The sequence below is a fragment of the Rhizophagus irregularis genome, chromosome 6 (genome assembly GCF_026210795.1).
Source record: "Rhizophagus irregularis chromosome 6, complete sequence".
NCBI lineage: Eukaryota > Fungi > Glomeromycota > Glomeromycetes > Glomerales > Glomeraceae > Rhizophagus > Rhizophagus irregularis.
The window spans coordinates 5,475,495-5,498,335 of NC_089434.1; the positions used below are offsets into that span (position 1 = coordinate 5,475,495).

General features: G+C 26.8%; 7 protein-coding genes across 8 annotated transcripts; 4 read left to right on the top strand and 3 right to left on the bottom strand.

Annotated features, from left to right (window-relative positions):
- Nucleotides 1-4,698: 4,698 nt before the first annotated feature.
- OCT59_026810 (uncharacterized protein) lies at nucleotides 4,699-5,121 on the top strand (the record flags this gene model as incomplete). The annotated part of the gene is made up of 1 exon (XM_025326617.1): nucleotides 4,699-5,121. One exon carries the CDS (start codon nucleotides 4,699-4,701, stop codon nucleotides 5,119-5,121), a length of 423 nt encoding a protein of 140 aa, XP_025175267.1.
- A 1,522-nt stretch (nucleotides 5,122-6,643) lies between these two features.
- Nucleotides 6,644-7,967, bottom strand: OCT59_026811 (uncharacterized protein; the record flags this gene model as incomplete). The annotated part of the gene is made up of 5 exons (XM_025309396.2): nucleotides 6,644-6,987; nucleotides 7,078-7,166; nucleotides 7,276-7,424; nucleotides 7,521-7,614; nucleotides 7,684-7,967. 5 exons carry the CDS (start codon nucleotides 7,965-7,967, stop codon nucleotides 6,644-6,646), a joined length of 960 nt encoding a protein of 319 aa, XP_025175266.2.
- Nucleotides 7,968-8,965: 998 nt separating this feature from the next.
- Nucleotides 8,966-9,303, bottom strand: OCT59_026812 (uncharacterized protein; the record flags this gene model as incomplete). The annotated part of the gene is made up of 2 exons (XM_025318793.2): nucleotides 8,966-9,146; nucleotides 9,230-9,303. The coding sequence occupies 2 exons, from the start codon at nucleotides 9,301-9,303 to the stop codon at nucleotides 8,966-8,968; spliced, it is 255 nt and encodes an 84-aa protein (XP_025175265.2).
- A 5,474-nt stretch (nucleotides 9,304-14,777) lies between these two features.
- On the top strand, nucleotides 14,778-16,028 carry OCT59_026813 (uncharacterized protein; the record flags this gene model as incomplete). The annotated part of the gene is made up of 2 exons (XM_025311080.1): nucleotides 14,778-15,173; nucleotides 15,258-16,028. The coding sequence occupies 2 exons, from the start codon at nucleotides 14,778-14,780 to the stop codon at nucleotides 16,026-16,028; spliced, it is 1,167 nt and encodes a 388-aa protein (XP_025175264.1).
- Nucleotides 16,029-16,765: 737 nt separating this feature from the next.
- OCT59_026814 (uncharacterized protein) lies at nucleotides 16,766-17,410 on the top strand (the record flags this gene model as incomplete). Its single annotated transcript, XM_066143464.1, has 5 exons — nucleotides 16,766-16,771; nucleotides 16,840-16,951; nucleotides 17,081-17,130; nucleotides 17,208-17,314; nucleotides 17,389-17,410. The coding sequence occupies 5 exons, from the start codon at nucleotides 16,766-16,768 to the stop codon at nucleotides 17,408-17,410; spliced, it is 297 nt and encodes a 98-aa protein (XP_065992980.1).
- Nucleotides 17,411-18,037: 627 nt separating this feature from the next.
- Nucleotides 18,038-19,072, top strand: OCT59_026815 (uncharacterized protein; the record flags this gene model as incomplete). The annotated part of the gene is made up of 6 exons (XM_066143465.1): nucleotides 18,038-18,129; nucleotides 18,213-18,304; nucleotides 18,387-18,549; nucleotides 18,797-18,844; nucleotides 18,940-18,971; nucleotides 19,044-19,072. The coding sequence occupies 6 exons, from the start codon at nucleotides 18,038-18,040 to the stop codon at nucleotides 19,070-19,072; spliced, it is 456 nt and encodes a 151-aa protein (XP_065992981.1).
- A 1,138-nt stretch (nucleotides 19,073-20,210) lies between these two features.
- On the bottom strand, nucleotides 20,211-21,929 carry OCT59_026816 (uncharacterized protein; the record flags this gene model as incomplete). 2 transcript variants are annotated; one of them, XM_066143467.1, is made up of 5 exons in its annotated part: nucleotides 20,211-21,118; nucleotides 21,204-21,259; nucleotides 21,333-21,562; nucleotides 21,636-21,727; nucleotides 21,835-21,874. In XM_066143467.1, 5 exons carry the CDS (start codon nucleotides 21,872-21,874, stop codon nucleotides 20,211-20,213), a joined length of 1,326 nt encoding a protein of 441 aa, XP_065992983.1. The 2 variants fall into 2 exon arrangements, with proteins under 2 accessions (XP_065992983.1, XP_065992982.1); XM_066143466.1 differs by having other exon boundaries at nucleotides 21,636-21,929.
- Between the last annotated feature and the right edge of the window lie 912 nt (nucleotides 21,930-22,841).

Below are 22,841 nucleotides of genomic sequence, written 5' to 3' on the forward strand. Positions count from 1 at the left end.
AGGGAAAATATGTATTAACAATATCATTATTTATTAAAAATAAAAAATAGATTTTTAAAATATTAGCCAAATGCTATAATATTACGATTACAACTTCATTATTATAATATACACCATCATACTTGATGAGATAAATCTAACCTAATATCGGGTAAGCTGTCCGTAACGACACGTTAGAATAGTAGGAATTGATATAATATTAATATGAATCCATTAATGCTCTCAGATTTACGTAAAAATGCAACTTGTTTTATGAATTTTTGGAAAATTTATAATACTAAATTAAAAAAAAATTAGTGATGAAACTTGGTAAATGATGTCGATATAATTTCTAACTTTAGCAACAAATATCGTATTTGATCGTTATTAAGCACCTCTATAAACTGGTTCATTTACGTTGATGTGAATCATTAATATATATTTAATCTTTGCTGAAAGGCTATATCAGAAATTATACCATTTTTAAATAGCAAAAAAAGGAGGTGCTTAATATGGTACTTGAATAGCTGAAATTACATGATATAATAATGGTCAATTAAATGATTGAACGATAAAATAAACTAAATTCTAAATGATTAATGTTTATACATATTTAAATTGAGATACTAAATTAAGGATGTTCATCGGTCCTAAAAGACCGTGGTCCAACGGTCTTACACCTTAAAAAGACGGACTTGGTGTAGGAGTACGGTCTTTCGGTCCCGTATCACCGTCGGACCGCAGTCCTTTTAAGACCGATCAGTCTTCTTTCTTTTTTTTTTGCCAACAAAAAAATTTTTTTATATAAAAATCATTTATTATATGAAGACTGGTATGAGAATTGGTCAGTCCTCGGGACCGGTCCTACTGCGCCACAAAAAAGTGCAAGACCGCGGTCCGGTCCTACAAGTCCTGGGACCGACCGGTATGACCCATCCTTATACTAAATCCTTTTTTTTTTAAACAAAAAAAAAAAAATAAAGCACTTGTCCCACATTTTCATAGTCCCAAATACAATGGTGGAATTGGACATGGAGTCTTGGACTAATTGGAGATGGTCCACTCACAAGTCCAATTGAGTTTCTATAGTCCAATATTTTTAACATTTTTATTTCATGATTAATCATTTTTGTAAACAAAATAATTAGCTAAATGCTTTTTTTCTTCTAAATCTTCAAGCTAAATTGTTATGTCCCATTATTTTAAATAACAATAGTATAAAAGTGGATCATAGGTCAATAGTCCAATAGTCCAAACCAATCGAAGATGGTGACCAGTACGATTTTTCTGATCTATTCCTTGAAAGTCGCGCAATCAAATTACGGTAATTGGCTTAGTAAATTGAAATACATAATCATCGATCATCTTTTGTTCGAGCGTTAATTGATTCAATTAAAATTTTAGTGTTGATTAAAGTTTTTATTAAAAATTTTAGATACAACGAAGTATGGATCAGCTGCTGGAGTAGAAGTAATTTGGGTTTTTCGGTAAGAAGATTTGTGCAAAAGTTTATACAAAAATCTCAGCAAAATTTCTGAAAACCTCATTTTATACGCTATCATTTGCGAAAGTTTTGTGATGACTTGAATATATGCATACATATTGGAAATCTATTCCTATTATAATTCTGATTGGTGCAAAATTGTAATAATGTTGACAAATTACCATGCGATATGGTCTATTAGAATTTTTTCGTTAATATTTTGGAAAAAAAAATTTTTTATCAAAGTATCAACACTTTCACAAACAAGTAAAAACGCAAAAGAAAATATAATCCTATTAATGTATGAATAAGAAACAACATGATATGGGTAGCTAAAAAGTAACTTTTAACTAAAAGTTACCATCGATGTACGCTTATCTGTTATGAAATTCATTATTATTATCATGCATTAATAACAATCATGTTAGATATGTTCATCTGCATCATAACTTACGCAAAGTAAACAATCTATACCACGTTGTTTATCGGATGCATGTATCACTCCTCATTTCTCTGATCTCATTATATTTGTTACATTTTTTTTTAAAAAAAACAGTGGTTCAAGCATAAACAAACAAAACTTTATTCCGTTCTGACAATGAAATGTTATATTAATTTTTTTGATCTCAAAACCTAGTACAAATACTAAGTTCCTAGTATCTGCCAATTCTTCGTTAACGAACTTTCGATTGCGTAATATGTTTAAAATTGTTGTACCAGTTCCGCTGGTCTAATGATAAAGGTTCTTTCATCTTTATTAACTTTTGTTATAAGTGGATTATTTCGTCGAGATGAAGGGTTAAACTTGTATCAACCCACGTTCCAAACACAGTTTCGTATCTATAATTATATATGTTGATTAGTGTTTCGATCCGGATAAAACCTCAAATATTTTAACGTGGGATTATGATTAAAAAAGGTTACAAATTTCGGCTTTGAGTGGACTATAATTTCGGCCAGAATTAAAATAATATTATTCCATAAATTTTTATTAATTTTGGTGGTCCCAGCCTAAATTAACCGAGCCGGTATCCGGATAAAAACCGGATAAAACCGCTACGGATCGAAACTCTGATGTTGATATCAAATTTGTATTTAAATATAATATGAAACTTTTTACTTATTTGTGTTGTACAATAGATTTATAATCAGAATATAAATATTTGAAACTTGATTATGATTTCATTTCTAAGAATAATCAAAATGATAAAATAAATAGTGTATACATTTGAAGATATTTATAAATTTTTTATTATTATTTTTTTCAATATTAGTTGATCTTGGTGATTTACATATAATGAGCATTTTGTCGATCATTTTGTTGAACGTTATTCGAATATTCGAACATATGACGTTTATTCAGATCATCAATAGTAAAATTTGATTTGATATATGGCATCATTTTATTATTTCGTTTTTGCGAAAATAGCGTAAGCATTTTTAAATTTGTTTATATTATAAATTTTTATTAAGGATTTATGAAGTAAAATTTTTAATCAAGCCACATTCAAATTGATTCAAATGATTGAACACAGATAGTCGCCAAGACATCAAATGTTGTACTAGATTGTTGATTGTGTTTGATTATGTTATTGTATTATTATTAACACTCATAAAATACCAAATTTACCATAATTAATTATATTGAATTTCATTAATTAGGTAAACAAAAGAAGATAGTAAAAATTTTGATTGATTAAAGATTATATTTTTATCATGAAACAATACGTCTCAGTCGTCTCACAGAGATGGCGTATAAGAAATACAGGTTTATATATTTTTAAATCTTTTATTGGCTAAATGAAACTTAGTTATTCATAACGAATTTAGGATTTAGTATTTCCGAACGCCAATTTCTTTTTGTTGTTTCAGTCACATTCAAATAATATACAGTATATAAAGTTTTTATTTTTATAATACAAAATAAAAATTCAAGTTTATATAAAAATATTGTAAATATTGTTCTTTTATATGGTCGATTTATTAAAATTAAAATATATTTGTTTTAATAAATTTCTCAATTATATTTCATAAATTAAGTAGTTTCTAATATTGTTACACATGCTGCGTAAAGTTGAGTCCGTAAATCATTATTATATCTATCCGTTTTCCCACATCCATACTGTTTCAGAATTTTCTATTTTTCAACATCATTTACCATAATTAAATCCAAATTTGAATTTTAACCGGTTTTTCGGTTTTTTGCGATTTATTTTTAGTCGTGAAACCCATACATAGTTTGACTTTCTTTAAAAAAAAAAAATCTGGTCCAATCAAATCGCAATAAGACAATATATATTTTTTATCACTAAGAGATCGGCATTAAGTGCTTTTTAAATTAATAAAAAGGTCAAAAATCCACTAATATATTCTACCGCAGAATCTAAAAGAATTTAAGTAAATCTGTATAAGTCCCTTGCACGTTCATAGTTTACTATGCCCTTTTTGTCGTCCTTCACATTATGCTAAAAAATTCATACGACTTCAGTAAACAATTATTAAACTTAAAGCGAAACTTGGATTAATCATATCGTAACCGCGGCATTAACGTAACCGCAGCATTAACTTCAAATAATTCAATTTATTGAAATTTATTTTATTAAAATAAAAAATTTTTAATATATATGAGTATTAATTCTCTTAACATTATGTTCTTTGTTCAAATGATGTTTCATCGTAAAAAGAAAATTCGAGACGATTATCTTAACTAATCTTTTTACCAACTGACCATTACGTTCTTTTCTCTAAAAGTCCAAAGAAGTTTTAAAAACAAATATTGTTCTACTGGAGTTTGATAAATGAAACATCAATCCATGCGTTACAAATACCGTAAATGGGAGTGATTCCCTTATTTTATCAATGATACAAACAAATTGTCGGAACATCAAATTCGATCATCAAAACACGTGCTAAATCTTTCGGATCTTTTTGCTCGTTTGGCCAATCTAAAAATAAATTTATTAAGAAAATATATGAATAATGTAAAAAAAATGTGAAACTTGAGAGAAAAAAATTATCATAATTACATTTTTTTTTATTTAACAAAAGAATTTATTATATTTACATTAATTCGAAAATTTTCTATAAATTGACGATGATTTGGATCTTTATTTTTTTAAAAAAATTTTTTATTTGATTTTTAACAAAAGATTAGATATCAAAACATCCTTTTAAATATCCTTCTAAAAATCCTTCTATCAATTAATTAACTTGATTAAAAATCTTTATTATACAAAATGTCTCAATCTGAAAAATTATATAGTTCTATCGAAAAAAAACTCTTAGAACCAACGGGAAGTACTCATCCTAATGATACATCAATGCCCGCCTTCTGTGTTAATCCGACGTATCAACCTTATGCTATTGAAAAAGAACCGATTAACGTGAAAGAACCAATTAAAGTGAAAGAACCGATTAACGTGAAAGAACCAATTAACGTGGAAGAACCGATTAACGTGAAGGAACCGACTAACGTGGAAGAACCGATTAACGTGGAAGAACCGATTAACGTGGAAGAACCGATTAACGTGAAAGAACCGATTAACGTGGAAGAACCGATTAACGTGGAAGAACCGATTAATGTGGAAGAACCGATTAACGTGGATGAACTGTTTAATCAAATTAATGTGGCGATTTATTTATCTTATTATCAATGTTAATATATATTATAAAACTTAAATTATAGATTTTATTTTATTTTATTTATTTATTGGGAAAATATGTATCAACAATATCATTATTTATTAAAATAACAAATAGATTTTTAAAATATTAGTCAAATAAAAAGTTTATTGTTAAAGCGAAAAAAAATAAAAATAAAATTTTATTATATAGAAAAAAAAAACGGTAAATGCTATAATATTACGATTACAACTTCATGATTATAATATACACCATCATTACTTGATGAGATAAATCTAACCTAATATCCGTAACGACGCATTAGAACAGTAGGAATTGATAAAATATAAATATGAATCCATTATTACTCTCAGATTTACCTCATTATAGGTACAAATGCAACTTGTTTATCCTGTTTTATGAATTCTTGTCACCAACTTCTAAATGAAGGTATTGTTTCTATAATTATTAAATTGAAATGTGTTTCTTTCTGAAAATTTATAATACAAAATTAAAATATCATTGAGTAAATTATGTTGATCGATATATTTCCTAACTTCCTAACTTTAGCAACAAATACTTGAATAGCTGAAGTTACATGATATAATAATGGTCTTACTTGTTGATGATAAAATAAATATTGTTTATTAATCCAACAATATTATATTATGATTATTTTTTGTAAACAAAATAATTAACTAAAATGCTTTTTTTCTTCTAAATCTTCAAGTTGAACATAGGTCCAATAGTCCAATAGTCCGAACCAATCGAAGAAGATGGTGATTCTAATTTTTACTCCGAATATTCCTTAAAAGCCGTGCAATGCTTAGAAAATAGAAACATATATCTTTTGTTCGAGCGTTAATAAAAAAAATATACATATATATACATGTATATATTATAATTCTGATTGGTGCAAAAATTAAAGTGCGACATATTGACGTGATATGGGCCTATTAGAACTTTTCAATATTTTTGAAAAAAAAAAAATATTTTTTTATCAAAGGATGAAACTCTATCAACAAGTAAAAAAATGCAAAAGAAAATGTAGTCCTATTAATGAACGTCACCCAATCCCAGGATATAGGCGGTTAAAAAGTAACTTTAACTAAAAGTCATTATCTGTTATGAAAAAGTGGGATCAACTGCACTTGTAGACTGTATACCGAGAGCATTAAAGAAAGAAGAAAAGAAAGAATTCATTATTATGATGACAAATTGACAATGCATTAATAACAATTACGTTAGATATGTTCATCTGCATAAACTTACACAAAGTAAACAATCTATACTGACCACCACGTTGTTTATCTATTTGTTACACTTTTTTAAAAAATAACAAAAAAATGGTTTAAGAATAACAAATAAAATAATAATATTTATTTAAACTTTAACTCAATTGAATATAGAATACATAAAATAACGAGATAAAAAAGTAAGAATAAAAAATGAAAAATATTTCAAAAAAAAAAACAAAGATAATAAAAATGAAAGTATTTATAAAATAAAACCATTCTGATAAGGAAATGTATAATGGCTTGTTAAGAAAAAAAAAAATAATTAAACCATTCTGATAAAGGATTGATTTTTTTGAGCCCAAAATCTACAAACACTAAGTTCAGGCTTAGTATTTACCAATTCTTCGTTAATTTTAGCGATTTTGTTCGTATATTCTTCTTTAGTAATTTCTAGAAATCTAGATATGTTTTCGGTTGCGCTATCTGAGATATTAAAAGTTAATAATATGTCTAAAATTGTTGTACCAGCTCCGCCACCGTTCGGTCCAATGATAAAAGTCTTTATATCTTTATTAACTTTTGTTATAAGTGGATGAGATAAAATTATTTTGTCGAGATGAGGAGTTAAACTTGTATCAATATCACGTTCTGAACACATTTTCGTATCTATAATTATACATAAGCATATATGTTAGTACCAACTTTTAATTTTTATATATATATATATATATATTTAATATGAAATTTTTAACTTACGTGTGTCGTACATTTCAGTCATCACCGGACCATTCTTATCAGGTGAAATATATTCAACAATTTCGATAAACCCACCTGGCCTCGTTATTCTGTAAAATAGGTTCAATTAATCGATTAGCCAATTTTTGAACATTTATTTCTTTTTTTTAAAAAAAAAATTTTTTATTTAAAAAAAAGAAAAATTCAATTTTTTTATACCTGATTAGTTCAGAGATCACACGGGGCCATTCAACCTTTTTAATTATAAGAGCCATGATTTCTTGATGAACGAAGTCAAATTCATTGTCGGGAAATGGTAAATTATTGAGGATATCCGCTTCATAAAACTCTAAATTCTTAGGTTTTATCTATTAAGCATATACGTATACAAATAGAGCATTTATTAATTTATTATATTACTTTCTTTAGTGGTATAAGTATCGTTATTTTAACGTATTACTTACTTCAATTGGATATACTGGTTTTATATCAATTCCGAAAAATCTTGAATTCTCATATTTAGTCGCTAAATCTAACAACCATGTACCTGGACCACATCTTGAAATATAAAATTAAAAAAAATTTATGCGCGTAGTATAGCCATCAAAGTATATTCATTTAACTTACCCAGTATCCAATACTTTACATCTTCCTTGAATTAATTTCTCCTCAATAGGAGCAGAAAAATTATTTTGAAATAAATGTTTTCTAAAAAAATGATTAAAATGTTGTCTATCAATATCATCGTTACCATGATTTGATAAATGATACGTTGGTTCCTTTGGTTCCTCAGGTTGCACAGGCTGTTCAGATTGTTCAATTTGTTGGAGTTCATTTCGTTTTTTAGTATATTTTTTAGAAGAACTTGTTAATATTCCTCTGCTTTTGAGATTTGATTTTACGTTTCCCATGGTAATTTTTAAAAAGACGTAAATTGGATAAGAAACTTGAGGGTCTTTATTTAAATAAAAAAAACTATTATAAAAGCCAGCGAACCGGTTGCGAATCATTTTCTTCTTGATAGGTGAGACAAAAGTAAATATTTATTCCCGAAATCATGTGAATTTAAATAGAATGCTGCGGTTAATAGGCATTTTTACTGAATATAATAAATTTAGTAATGATTGAATTTTATTGGCAAGAAATGAAACTATTAATACTACTACAAAAAAAAAAAGTGTTTTTCCAAAAAGAGCACGTGTAAAAAAATTTTTTTTATAATAGTTATACAATAGTAATTTTCAAATATTATTGTTAATTTATTATTAACTGTTAATATTTATTAATATTTAAAAGATTTCTGTATTTGTGATAATGATTTTCTTTTTTTGTTAATATTTAGATAATTAATTTTACGGAGTTTTTTAAATCCTGTCAATCATTTTTTTTTTTAACTCATCCTGTAGGTTAACAATGTTTACATAAAAACTAAAAAAAGGAACGAATAATATCCGAACAGTAAAATAATAATAATAATAAAAAGCTTTTGTTAAACATTATCTTTATTTCTTTTGATAGGATAATTTGCAGGTAAAATGATTGGCCAAATAAAGCCACTACCGTGGCTTATTTTTAACCTTATTCATTCGGATAACTTTTGACCGATTTGCCGATTGATTAAGTCAAAAATAACATGTTATTACGCAATCGTGATAGGTGTTTATTCTAGATTTCGAACCTGGGAACTCTCTTACTGGTCAGATCAACTCATTGATCCCATAATTTATTATTTTAAATAATTTCGTAAATAACCGTGAATAATAATAAATAAATATAATAATAAAACAATATAAATAAAATCACATTTATTAAAATAAAAAAAAAAAACTTTTATTACAGTTTTAACAACTATCACAGTTATTATTAACTCATCATTCACCACAGTCACTACAAATTTTCGTCCACTTTTTTATAAGGACGAAGCAATAATAGCTGCAATTGTAACTGCCACCACAGCAACAAATACAACACCGGTGGTAGCAGCAGCAGCAACAATGACAACAGCAATAGTAACAACAATAGTAATAACAACAGCAATTACAAACATTCCTTTTATCAAAACAAATTTCAACATCATCAACTCTAACGTTCTTGGCGAAAATATTTGCACATCAAAGAACGTCAATCTCTATTAATTCATCATTCACCACAGCCACTACAAATTTTCGTCCACCTTTTATAAGGACGAAGCTGCAATTGTGGAAGCAGCAACAACAACAATAATAACAACAATAGTAACAACAACATTTTTTTTTAAATAAATTAATAAATTAGGACATTTAAATGTAATTACCGCATCAGATTATCGGCATATAATGAAAATTGCTCTCTTTGCTTTGGATGATATTTTTGATGAATGGAATCACGGAGAGAACTTTGTGGCCTTTATGCAAAGTTTAGTAAAATGTATATAATGAGCAGAAAGGAGTCGTATCCTTTATCAACCCAAATTTCAACATCGTCAATTCCAACATTCTTGGCGAAAATATTTGCACACAGAACGTCAATCTCTCTATTAAAGATAATTAAACGGTGGATATCAGGCTACATTTTTTCTAAATTTACCATATGATCCATATGATACCAATATCAACAATAAAATTTTCCTTATTTTAAAAACTTGGATTACGAAACACTAAATATAATCCATATATTTTGGTTCATTGTCTTCGAATTTTCCTTTTTAGAAATAGAATTAGGAATTTTTACAAGTTCTTTTTTTTTTCCTCACAGGGAAATACAGGGAAATTATTAAAATGATTAGATTTAATTTAGCCTTTTTAATATTAATTTGTTTTTTACGGTTCATTTCTACAAATGTTTAATTACTCTATATGTAAAAATCCAATGTTGTTGATTACTGTAATAAAATATGAAACAAAATGGTTAATGAATTTTTTTAGTAATTGAGCGAGTGATAATTTATAAAAAATAGTTCGATTTCATGAGAAATGACGTCTTTGAGAGAAAAATGTTTTAACATTGGGATTTGGAAACGAAAATATTATTTGTTTTCTCTGTCCACTCACGTGATCATACAATAAAGTATCCAATTTTTTTTTATTCGACTCGAGTTCACGACAATTTCTCTTTTTTTTTGTAATTCCAAGTTTCCTTCCTTTCATAATTCCTTTCTTTAAAAAATATAATTATACAATTATTTCCTTCTCCAATTTGTTTTTAAATAACAAAAGTTTCTAACGAGAATATAATAATAGAATTATTTAAAATATTCACATTCTCGTTCCATTTTGCTCTTCTTTTTAAGTTTCTCTTACAGTTCAGGTCAATAATTGAACGTTATAAACAATTAAAGGAAACTCGAGAATGAAGTTAGTATACTTTTTTAAATAAAAAAATAATAATTAATATAAAAGAAAAAAATCAATGAAATATTACGCAAAACATTATGAAACTATATAATTTTTTAATATTCTAATTGTTCAAATTTTTTTTATTAGTTTCAAATTTCACGAGAATCCAGATCTGAAGATAGTATATATGTTGATATTTCCTTTATTTATTTATAACGTTCAATTATAGCCTGCAGTGTAAGAGATTCATAATTACGAGCGATATATTACGAAATTTCTTACATTTTTGATAATTCTAAAGGAAGACGCTCACCATCTCAGAATGAATAGAGAAAAAAAAGGTAAATCCACAAATGATAGTTTAACGAGTATTATTTATATAATTAAACCCATCTCTTTTAATTATAAGTTAGAATAATAAAGAAATTGGGAAGGGAATTAAAGTCAATTACCTAATATTTTGTTACAAGTATTATTTCAAGGTATTTATTTTATTTTATTCATTACTTTGATAAATTTTTTGCGTTTGAGATATTAATTAATCTTTGATACTAGTTTACACGATACCTTTTGAAGTACGAACCAAAGCTCGATTGATCTTGAGATTAACGTTCAAGTCAAAATCTTTTACTTTGATGATGTGGAAGTAAACAGTTAAAATCATAACGTGTAAAATTTCACGTGATAATTTGCTCAATCTTTTATAAAGAAAAAATCATAAAAATTCTTCCCGTTCGTTATTTGTACATTGATTTTTGCTGTTCCACAAAATGTACCCAATGTCTAAGCCCAAATAAAGATATAAAGATTAAATACGAGCGTAAAGTCGTGGCAAAAGATTTTGAGGCGTATTGGCGCAATTAATTCCAATAGCGGACGAAGTTAAATATGTTTCAAGGTCGCACAAATTTTATTAAAAAATAAAAGTACAAATAAAAATAAAAAAAGGAAAATTTATAAAATAAATGAATACACGAAATGAAAAATAATTAATAATAAAATAAATGAATACATGAAAAATAAATAATACATGATAAAGAAATCTATAAAATAAAAGAATACACGAAATGAAAAAAATCAAAAAAGTAAAAAAGAAATCCATAAAATAAATGAATACATGAAATGAAAATTAAGATTCCATAATGATTTCAATTTATCAGGGAGCCAGAAAGAGGAGATTATCCACTAAAAAAAAAAAATGTTAGATTATATACATATATTAAAAAATCATTAAAATCAAATAAATATTTAAACAAATATTAACCTTTCTGGCACCTTCTCTAATATTATACGGAATTTAAAAAGGTTTTTTAATGTCCTTTTTAAATTCCGTATAATTAAATATTCAAAAAATGTATCATAATTAAAAGCTTTAATTATTAATCTTAAAAAATCTTAGGATCATGAAATTTTTCATAAATATAAAATTTTTCTTAATCATAAAATTCTTCTTCTTAATCATATCATAGAATGATTTTTCTATGATCATAAAATTCTTCTTAATCAGAAAATTTTTCTTAATTATAAAGTTTTTCTTAAAAGTTTTCTTAATCATAATAATTATAAATCGTTTTTTCATTTTTGAATTATTTGAATTATTTGAATGTGTAAATAATAAAATTTTGATTTGTGTGGAAAAAGAAATGTAGAATAGTTAATTTATAAAGGGATTTATTTATTCAACGCTAGTGTGTATGCCACAGCCCCCAAATCAACTTTTTAAAACGGATAAAATTTTTGTCAATCAAAAATTTTATGGATATAATCATCTTGGTTGAACCAATGAATTAATGATTCGTATTATATAAATTTTGCTTTTCATCGCTCAATTGGGAATGCTTATCTAGGTTTTCTATTTTTAAATCTTCAATGATTATCTTTGATAGACATTTTTTTTATTACTAGTATATTAAAGAATTCCCGCTAAGCCCCTGACCCTAATTGACCCTAATCAAGATGCCCACGGAATTAATTACCAAACTGGTCAAATTGATTGATTTTTTCGGGGAAGAACCCTGCAAACTGGCGTATAACTAGAAAATTTGCTTGTGAAAAATTTCGTGGAAAACAAATTTTAACCAATTTTGTTCATACAACATAATAATTACGAACAAGAAATAATATGTTGGGAAATTGATGAAACTTCCCAATATTATGGGACCCATAATAACTATCCAATGACAAAGTGTCTTTCTGACAATCTTCGACAAATGACTTTATTTGATTTTGTTTGAATTAAAAATTTTTAAAATATAACTTTGAAATAATATAAGATTTATATTGAATATTGAATTTTAATTTTATTTATTTTTGTAAAAAAAAAAAAATTATATATTATTATTTGTTGATTGAATTATGTAATTTATGATAAAGTAACAATAAAAAAAAATTATTAAATGAGTTATTGGAAGAAGAATTTGGAAGAAAAAAAAAAGAAAAAAGAACAAAGGCGTCGTGTGATGAATCATGCGATAAAATGCATTAGTCATTGTGTTAGTGGTGGACCTGCAGGATACATGCTATAACGCGCAAAGAGATCATGACAGCAGCAATTTCGTAATTCATCTTCATAATGGAAACGCTAGAAAATCAAAAGACTTGTTGATATAGTTATGTAATTAGTGTTTTTTTAATAATTTCAAACATTTCGAACAATCCGACATCCGTCATATAGGTTCAATTGATCTTAGAAATTAATTACGAAATTTTGAAATTTTTTCTTTACAGTACTTTTACTATCATAACGAAGTGAATAAAATTTGTAGCACAGATCTGCATACAATTAAATATATTATATATGGTTAAAATTATCTTTTATCTCCGCCATCCTCCGTTAAATGGATTAATGTTAAGATTGTTAAGTGGATAAATAAATTATAAGTATATTAAATAATTTAAAATCTAAACTTTTATATAGTTATTCATGTAGACTACATGATTCTTTTTTTTTTGACTTGCATGAAATCAGCTTTGTACACTTCTTTCTATGCATATTTGTTTATATATAGAACATCGAATGAGAATTTAGTTCTGTGGTACACGTTGCAAACGTTATTGTCTTTCAAAAAGAATTACCCAAAAACATTATTGATTTATCACACATGATCATTTGTGAACCGAACGGAATATTGATTTTTTTTTTTTTCAAAAAATCATTTTTTTTAAAAAAAAATTCACACGAATTTAAAACTTCCTAACTTAAAACATTGAAATGAATCAATTAAAAAAGTCCAAATGGTCACCGAAAACATTGAAATGTATCAATTAAAAAAGTTCATATGGTCACTGAAAATATTTTTTATCGATAGCGGATTCTCAATGAAATTCCTTTTTCGTTATACTGAAAAAAGTTTCATCTGGCGTAGAAATTAATTATTTTTTTTATCGATAGCGGATCTTCCTAGTTATATTGAATAAAGTTTCATTTATTTGTTCTGGCGTAGAAATAAATTACGTAAAATAACGCTAAAGATCGTTAAAGTATGTTACATTCAACCTTTTCAAGTAATGAAATTCTACAAAAGGGACGAATAATAATAGAACTAATCTTGTGAATTGTTGACCTAAAATCAAACGACAAAAATCATGTTCGTTATTAATACGAATTATACGAAGACATTTAGTGACTTAAAAAAAAAGAATATGTTAATATATTAATACTTCTCTTAAAAAACGTATAATTAAATAAATATATATATATACATATATACATGAAATTTTAAATCTTCATCTTTTCGTCTTTATGTGCAGATCGTTGATTTGTCGCACAAATAACACAAATCACACAAATCGACATATAATTATAATTATTAATGTTTTTTGATTTGATAGAACTTTTTGTAATGCAAACATTCGCAACATGATTAATAATAAACAAATAATAATTACACTATAGCTGATAGGTTATGGTCATTAACCGCAGAAATTTATTAAGATTTTCCCACTAAATGCCTAAATATATTATAATGAATATTTCGAAATTAATTTATTTGCAAGATGCTGTGTTCCCATCTATGTTTTTGATAATTTACCAAAAATGAAGAATTAATTTGTGATCAAATCATCGATAATTTTAACGAAAATGAAAAAGAAAAGGTAAAAATTTTTTTTTTGTTTGATCTGTAATCATACAAAGAATATGATCCTTTTAGAACTTTGGCGCTTTATCGATTTAATTATTCTATTTTTAAAATCTTTAATATAGTTGTACCATCATCAATTTTTATGAAATGAAAAAATTAAAAAAGGTATTGATTATCGGTTTTCGGAATTATAAAACAATTCCAATAATTCCAAATAATTTGTTAATTGGAAAAATAGCTATTTAAACCCTACGTTTTGGCGTGCTTGACCTTTATTATTTTTTCTTCTAAAAAATAATAATTCCCCTTATTATACACCCTTAAAATGGAAAATTACCCACCCGATTACGGAACGTGCCCTGTCTGTTTTAAAAGACGAGAAGCACAATCTTGGTGCACAAATTGTGACGTTAGACGATTTGAAGAAAACTTCAAACATTGGACCAGCGGGAATTCTGCAATTGATAATTTTATCAAATATACCCAAAAAAATGCAAGAAGAGGAATGGATTACCTCGAATGGATCGATTTTAATCAACTCTCTCACGTCTGTAATACCGGGAAAGCGGGGGCTTTTACGTCGAATTATTCGGCAATATGGATAGAGGGTCCAAAAGGTTCTTTAGATAAAAACGAGACATGGACCAACAGTGGACCAACCCGTGTAATCCTTAAACAATTTCACAATTATGTTGAAGCAAACAATTTATTTTTTAATCAAGTAAAATGTTTTAATTTAATTTTTTGTCAATACTTTTTTTAATTAACAAACTAATTAACATAGAATTTTGTTATTAATTAAAAGTTATACAGGTATCATAGATGTTTTCAAGAAGGAACACTTGCGGATTTCTTCGGTTTTACCAGAGATGTAAGGACTTCCCGTATCATGATGGTGATGCGATATTATGATCATGAAGATTTGTATACATTTCTTGATAATTTTAATGGTGCCCTCTGTTGGAGAGACATAATCGAAATCCTTTTGAGTGTTTCAGAAGGTCTTTTCAAAATCCACGAATTCGGTCTAATTCACGGAAACATACATGGTGGAAATATTTTGATTGAACAAGATCCCAATACTATAGATGCAAGAATCGCGGATACAGGTTTATCAGGAGATTCTTTTCAAGAAAGAGTTTTTGGAGTGGTCCCATTTATTGCGCCAGAAGTTTTCACTGGAAGTAGGAAATCACAAGCTTCCGATATTTATAGCTTCGGCATGGTGATGATGATGATACCTACCGGTTCACGACCATATCAAGACAGATCACATGACAGGCAACTCATTCAAAATATTAAGCTAGGATTGAGGCCTCAATATCCAATCGGAGCTCCGTTAGTTTATTTACAACTAATGGAAAAATGTTTAAGCCAGAACCCATCCATTAGGCCAACGGCTCAGGATGTCTATCAAACAATTTACACATGGATCGAAGCAACGTGTATTAACCCTGAAGTAACCCCGTTGTTCGAACAATTCGAAAGGGCCGAACAAAGTTTACATTTGTCAGGAATTGCAAAACCGATACACCAACATGCCGTGTATATTAGTCGCGATCTTAACTCCATTTAAAAATACTTCTCTTTCAATAAAATCTATGTTAACAGGAATATTTCATTCATTTTTTTTTTCTATTTTTTTATTATTTTATTTTATATCAATCACATTATATATATCACATATATATATTTTTATTTTTTAAATGTTTATAAATTTATATTTTAAGTTTAAGTATTTTCTATATTATATTATATAGTATTTATACCTGTATAACCCGTATGAAAATTCCTGTTATTTGTTCTATTGTTATTTCTATTATTTCAATAAAGATCTAAGATAGTAAATTTTTTTTAAAAAAAAATGTTCTCTTTAATTTTTTATTGGTGATTATGAAAAAAACACAATTTAAAAAAGGATCGAGAGTTTGCCTTTTTGAGGGTAATCATTTGATCAACATGGAAAACATAAATCATAAAGATTAAAGAAAAACAAAGAAATTGATGTAACACGAAAATTCCTTCGTACTAAAATTTTTAAATATGAAATAGTTATCAAAATAATATTCCAGAGTTAAAATTATATCTGAAAGAGATAAAAGAGATCAATTTTCATTAATCAATATAATAAATACCCCTTAAAGAAGATTTCTTTGATTCCTTTATGCTAAAAATTTCATATTACGTTCATTTTATGAATTAATGTTCGTTCCCCTTTGTCTCCATTTATTTAGAACCATAGAATCTAAGAATAAAATATTAAATTAACTACTTTTATTAGTTTTAAAAAAAGCGATTAACGTATTTTACCTAATGAAGGTAACGTGCATAATTATACAATCCAATTAAGTAACTTTAACATGCGATCCCATTTTTTTAAATCATAGCACCAGAATTTTCGCACATGGATAAAAAGAAATGAAAAGTTCTTATATATATACGTTCAATTGTGGGAATATATGCGTCCGAACATTATATGCTTATATATAAGTAATAGAGGTATTTTTTTTTTAACCATAAGAAAAGACTAACTCAAATATTAATTATTTATATCTCAAAAAAAAATTTATTTGTCAGGGGGTACAGATCTCCTCTGAAAATTCGTAACGAATGTTGTCATTATACTAGATTGTCAATGTCTTATAAAAGACAATTTATTTATTATATTATTATTTACTGTGTGTGTTATTATTTAGTTCTGTATACGTATAAATAATATTATCTTTAATAACTTCATATCTCTAATATTGATTAGTTCGTCTCTAAGTTAAAGAAAGGGCTTATATTTTTGGAGGTGGCAATTGTAGTTAAAGTTATTTGTTTATTAAGTGAGATTATTGATTTTAAATTCCTACATAATATGTAAGTAAAAAAAAGTTGTATATTTTTTAAACTTAAATGTGTTAATAAAACAATTTTTTAATTTGGAAAATCAGAAACCATTATAAGAGAAGCTAGAAATAGTTCCTACAATCTTATTGTAATTTACGATCATGTTCTTATTGACGGAGACATTGTAATTAATTTGTTCTTTAATTCAACTATTTTATATGTTGATCTAGTTTATTTTTTAGTGATCTTTTTTTTTTTTTAAATGTAATATTTTTTAAAAAAAAATTTAAAAAATCTTCATTTATTTCAGGCGCTTTCTTGTCGCAACTGCAATTGATGATGGCATGATTTTTCCTTGACGCACATGCGCACATGTGCTATATGGTTCGGTGCTTGTTTTGATGATTGTCCACTCAAAATGTCGTCATCCCATAATTGTACCGCTTTTACAAGTCATAGTTTACGAAATGAGCACGTAAATAATTTTTTAAATCATTTTAAAAATCATTTTCTATTGGAGTACCCATGCATAATTTGGTTTGATCCAAGGTATGCCAGATAAGATTTTACAAAGGTAATTGAAAGTATTTCTGTAATGTTTATTTTAGCATTCTTTGGTAAATATATATATATATATGAACTATTTATTTTAACCAAAGTTCTTTTAATTTTAGATATTTTGCACGTACGGATCAATTATACTTGCATTGAAGGTTTCGTTTAATGAAGATAAATTGATACATTCTGAATATAATGGCTCATAGTTTTCAAATTCGTTGTCGGATTTTATTGGCGGCGTTCAAAGTACGTATGCTGAAACTTGAAAGGGGTGCAATCACTGCAATGTGAGAAACTTTAAATATTAATACGCATCTTTTAATTATTTATTGCAACTTTTTGTATATACCAATTTTGTCTTATTCACTAGATCTAATGGAGGCGGTCGCGTAGCAGCCGCAATAACTGTTGTTATTAGATCATGGATCATTAGGAACATTTTTGTAGTATCAAATTTTTGTGGTAAGCATCTCTTATTACAATTTCAACTATTACAAACTATAAACATATTTTACTTATATTTTTTATATTTTAAAATTGCAAGATAAAATTCTCTTGATTCATGTCTTTTGGTTAGTAGGACGTGGTGTAAAACAACTGTCCCAATTATTATGGAACGTCTCTGGGCAAATGAACAAGGATATGAACGTGAACGGCCATTATTTAATTACATCGACTTTTAGAGAGGTTTTAATTTATATTTTTTAGTAAGTATGTTTATTTTGGCAGAGTCCATTATGAGTGATGAAGTATAGATGTTAATATCAATACAATTTTATATGTTACATATTATCTCAGAGGCTGGCCTATCATACTTTGAACATCTATATAATTGTTAGTCTAGATGTGATTGTAATAATTTGAGCTACACTTACTGGAACCTCTGATTCACCATACATTTCCGGAGAATGAAATGATTCGTACTGATTGTATCATATTATTTTTTTTTGTTAGTGAAGATATATCTCAGGACTACATAGGACGCAGTCTCTTATGGATCCAGTCATCCTGATCCATTATCATCATCTTCTTCAAACCTTACAAATAATAATCTTGAATTCATGAAGGTTATTTTGATGACTTATAATTTTTATAAGAAAGATATTGGTTAATCTAATTTCTTTTTGTGGTGAGTTTGATTTTTTTTTTTCGTAATTTTGTACAACAAATAATATCTAAATCAATTTTTTTTTGTATTAAGATATGTTCAAAGTATGGGTGACTTATTAGTACCAGACTACTAGTATATGTCATGATGCGTGATGAAATTACGGCATTTTGGCTTTCGTGGGGTATATATTCGTTTAAGAGAATATTTTTATTTTTATGACTAACAAGTTGTATGTCAATTTTTTTTTATTTAATTAAATTTCGCGTAATCAAGTTAGCATTAGAAGGCAGCTTTCGACATTGAACATATAATGATCCTCTCCTATGTTAACATCGTAAGTGATTTTTTTCACATATTATTTTGACATTACTATAACAGATACTTATGACCTATATTTCAAAATCATTGTTATCTTAGCTATTTTAGATAAAAATTGGATTGAAATGTTTATGCCACATTGTTGAAATATTGAGGCATGAATGGTAGTAAGGATCTTTTCATGAATGGTCCATCTTACAAGCTGAGATCCTTTCAACGAGTGGATGATGTGCTTCCCCTTTCTTACCCCCTTTTTAAATAAAAACAAAATAAAATTAAAAGATTTATTATATTGTTAGAATTTTTATTAGTTTCCTATATTCTTTCTCTAATCCTTTTCAATTTATTTATTGAAGGAAAGAGATTAAAGAAATTTCAGTTCAGGAGGAGTTTAGGAGAAAAAAAGACAATGGTTCTAAAAAAAAGAAATAAAATAGTAATGATGCTCCTACACAACTACATTGAATTCCCTGTAGTAAATGATCTGTTAGTAATACAAAGTCATCTCAAAAAAAAAAAAAAAAAAAATTTTTTTTTTCGTTAGAATAATAAAATGAATATAGAATTTAATACGTTAATTTTAAACTTGAATAAAATTTTAAATTCTTTAAAAGATCAAAAGTCAAAAGTTTGATATAATTTTAATTGTTGGAACATTGAATACTTTTAACTCAACAAGTGGGTTTTTTTTTAAGTTTTTGGATACCAAAAAAAATAAAATATTCCATACTTTATTATTTTTATTACTGTCAAATACATCATAAAAAAACAAATATTTTATGAAAAAAAAAACATTATGAGAAAAAGAAAATTATTCGAAAGAAAAATATTTTTCGCTCCATAATACGATTTTAAAAATTAATAATAACTAAAAAAAAAAAACAAAAAAAAAATATAAAAGAATGATATTAAAAAATAAATTGTATATATATGAAATTATTAAATTTGATGAAGCTCTAAAACCTCAATGCCTCTTCTATTAGCGAAATCGATTAAAGATCGATTATTGAACACATTAATTATCCAAAGTTTTTTCAAAGAAACCGGAAAATTTTCGATTTCATCTTTTTCTAGTCGACTATGGAATTTTAATTCTTTAAGATTTTTTAATTCACGGATCATATTGAAGTGAAGTTGTCTACCGAGATGACAGGGATTTTCGCACATACATATGTCGCTCATATGTGATAATAATATACGACAATCTAAATGTCGTATAGTATTTGAAAATTTTAATATCGCGGAAAAAAGTCTTTCTGGGGATGCGTAAAGGTGTAATATTAATGTATGAAGGGAAGGAGCATCCTCTGGAAACATGTCTATCCATTTTTTGCTATAATCGCAAAAATTTGTTGATTCAGAGGTATAAGGGGAGTCACGAACGTAGCCTGAAATATTTAAATACTCGAGGGTTGAGGGTAACTTTATCGCATTACGTGGAAATGATGGATAACTCACGGTTAAATGGGTTAATGTTGGTGTTATGTCGAACAAATCCTTTAGGAAAAAACAATTTGAAACATCCAACCGCCTTAATGAATTAGGCGGTGGTGTCGACGATAGAATATGAAATATATGATTATCATATGAAGGTATTTTCTGACTTATCGTAAGATTACTTATTATTGTTGGTAAACAGGACAAGTCGGTTATCTGAATTATGATGTCCCGTCTTGAACTTGATATGCAACATTGACAAGGTATTATCAACCTCAGATTATTTAATTTCGGTAAAAACAGGTTGATTGTTTTATATACTTCAGACGAAAAAAATTTGTCGGTGTTTATGGTTAATGTCTCCAAATTTTTCATATGTTTTAGCATATATTTTAGTGATTCTACGGTTACTAAAACAAATTTATAATAAAAAAAATTATATATTTATTAATTATATATTTTTTTTATCTTAAAAAAAAAAAAAAAAATTCTTACTTTTCGGACAGTCCACAATTGAAAGTTCGATTAATTGTTCATACAGGTTTGTAAGTCTAAAATAAAATAAAATTTAACACGTAAAATTTAATGTCATTTTATACATGCATGCTATTACATTTTACATACCCACACACGGTAAAGTCCACACAACCACGTAAGTGGAGTACTTTCAAACAGTTCAATCGTTTATTGTTAATTAACCACTCATTAATATCGCTTCTTCCTAATCTAGAACTCCAATTATAGGGATTATAAAGGGAGTACGGATCGCAGCTATTTGCATGCAAATAACGACTATCGGTTATTTCGAGTTTTTTTAAATTTGGAGGAGGTACGACATACCCCAATTTACATTTCTATAAACGAAATGAAAAAAAATTTAATACGAATCATTATTAAATAAATTTATTTATTTATTATAAAACTTACTTTGATTTTGAAAATATCGAAATTTGCATGTTTTATTAAATTAATAATTATATTGTTCCATTTCCTACAAGTTAATCGTAATATGATCCTTTCTATCTCACAAAATATAATAAAATCTTCAAAATCATCTCCGATTCTCATCAAATCGACCGGGAACACGTTGTTAAATATTTGAATTAATATTTCCACGGGTAAATACCGGACAATATCTGTTTCGCATCGTTTTGGCGTATTATCATTATTAAAAATGGAGGGACGTCGGGAAAATCTTGTATTGATGGTAAATCGCTGCATTATTATTGAGATAAATTTTTTATAAGTTTTTAACTTTTTATAAGTTTTTGTAAGGAATTCAAGGTTAAAAGAAATATTAGTGAATTTTTTTTTTTTTACCTGAAAAATTACTCAAAAAATGTAAGTTTAAATATTATATCATAACGGTTTTTCAATCCAAAAGTATTTTTTTTATTTTTAATATCCATCTTTAAGAACAAAAACTCAAAAAATTAAAGAACAGATCATTTGATCATTCTGATACATTTTGTGCGAATGTTTGTTCTTTGTACCAGCTGCACCATTTTTTTGTACCATTTGTACCATCTGCACCATTTGATTGTACCATCTGTATCGTTTTTGTATTGGTTATCACTTATATCGAAAAAACGAATTCAGAAACAATGGAAACCGACAGATAAAAAAGATAAAATAATTATATGGCTTACTTTATTGCAAGTAGTTGACAATCAATCAATCATCTACCATCGTTTATCATCATCTATTAATTTCTCATCTGGTTCGGGTTATACGCGCCCGTTTATAAGATTAAGGTTTAAAATTCATTAAATAATACTTGTTTATTTCTTGTTCTTGACTATAATTAATTTCCCGCCAAGTATAAAAATATATTTTTCATCAGTTCTATTAATAAATCAAAAAAAAAAAAAAAAATCACTGTCCCTAAAAATCGCTGTTCCTTTTTTCAAAAGCATGTGCCCTCAATATTGAATTTGGCCATAAATCTGTGAATCTCCATTTTGAATAATTCTCAATGAAATAATTGCGCGGAACAATAAATATGTCACGTTGTTACATCTGGAATCACGTGATAATGCGAGAACGTTGCGCCACTTGTTTTAAGTTGTAGAAGTATTCTTGAATTTGCCTTTCATCTATTATTCAAGAGCAACTTATTGAGTATGTTGTGAG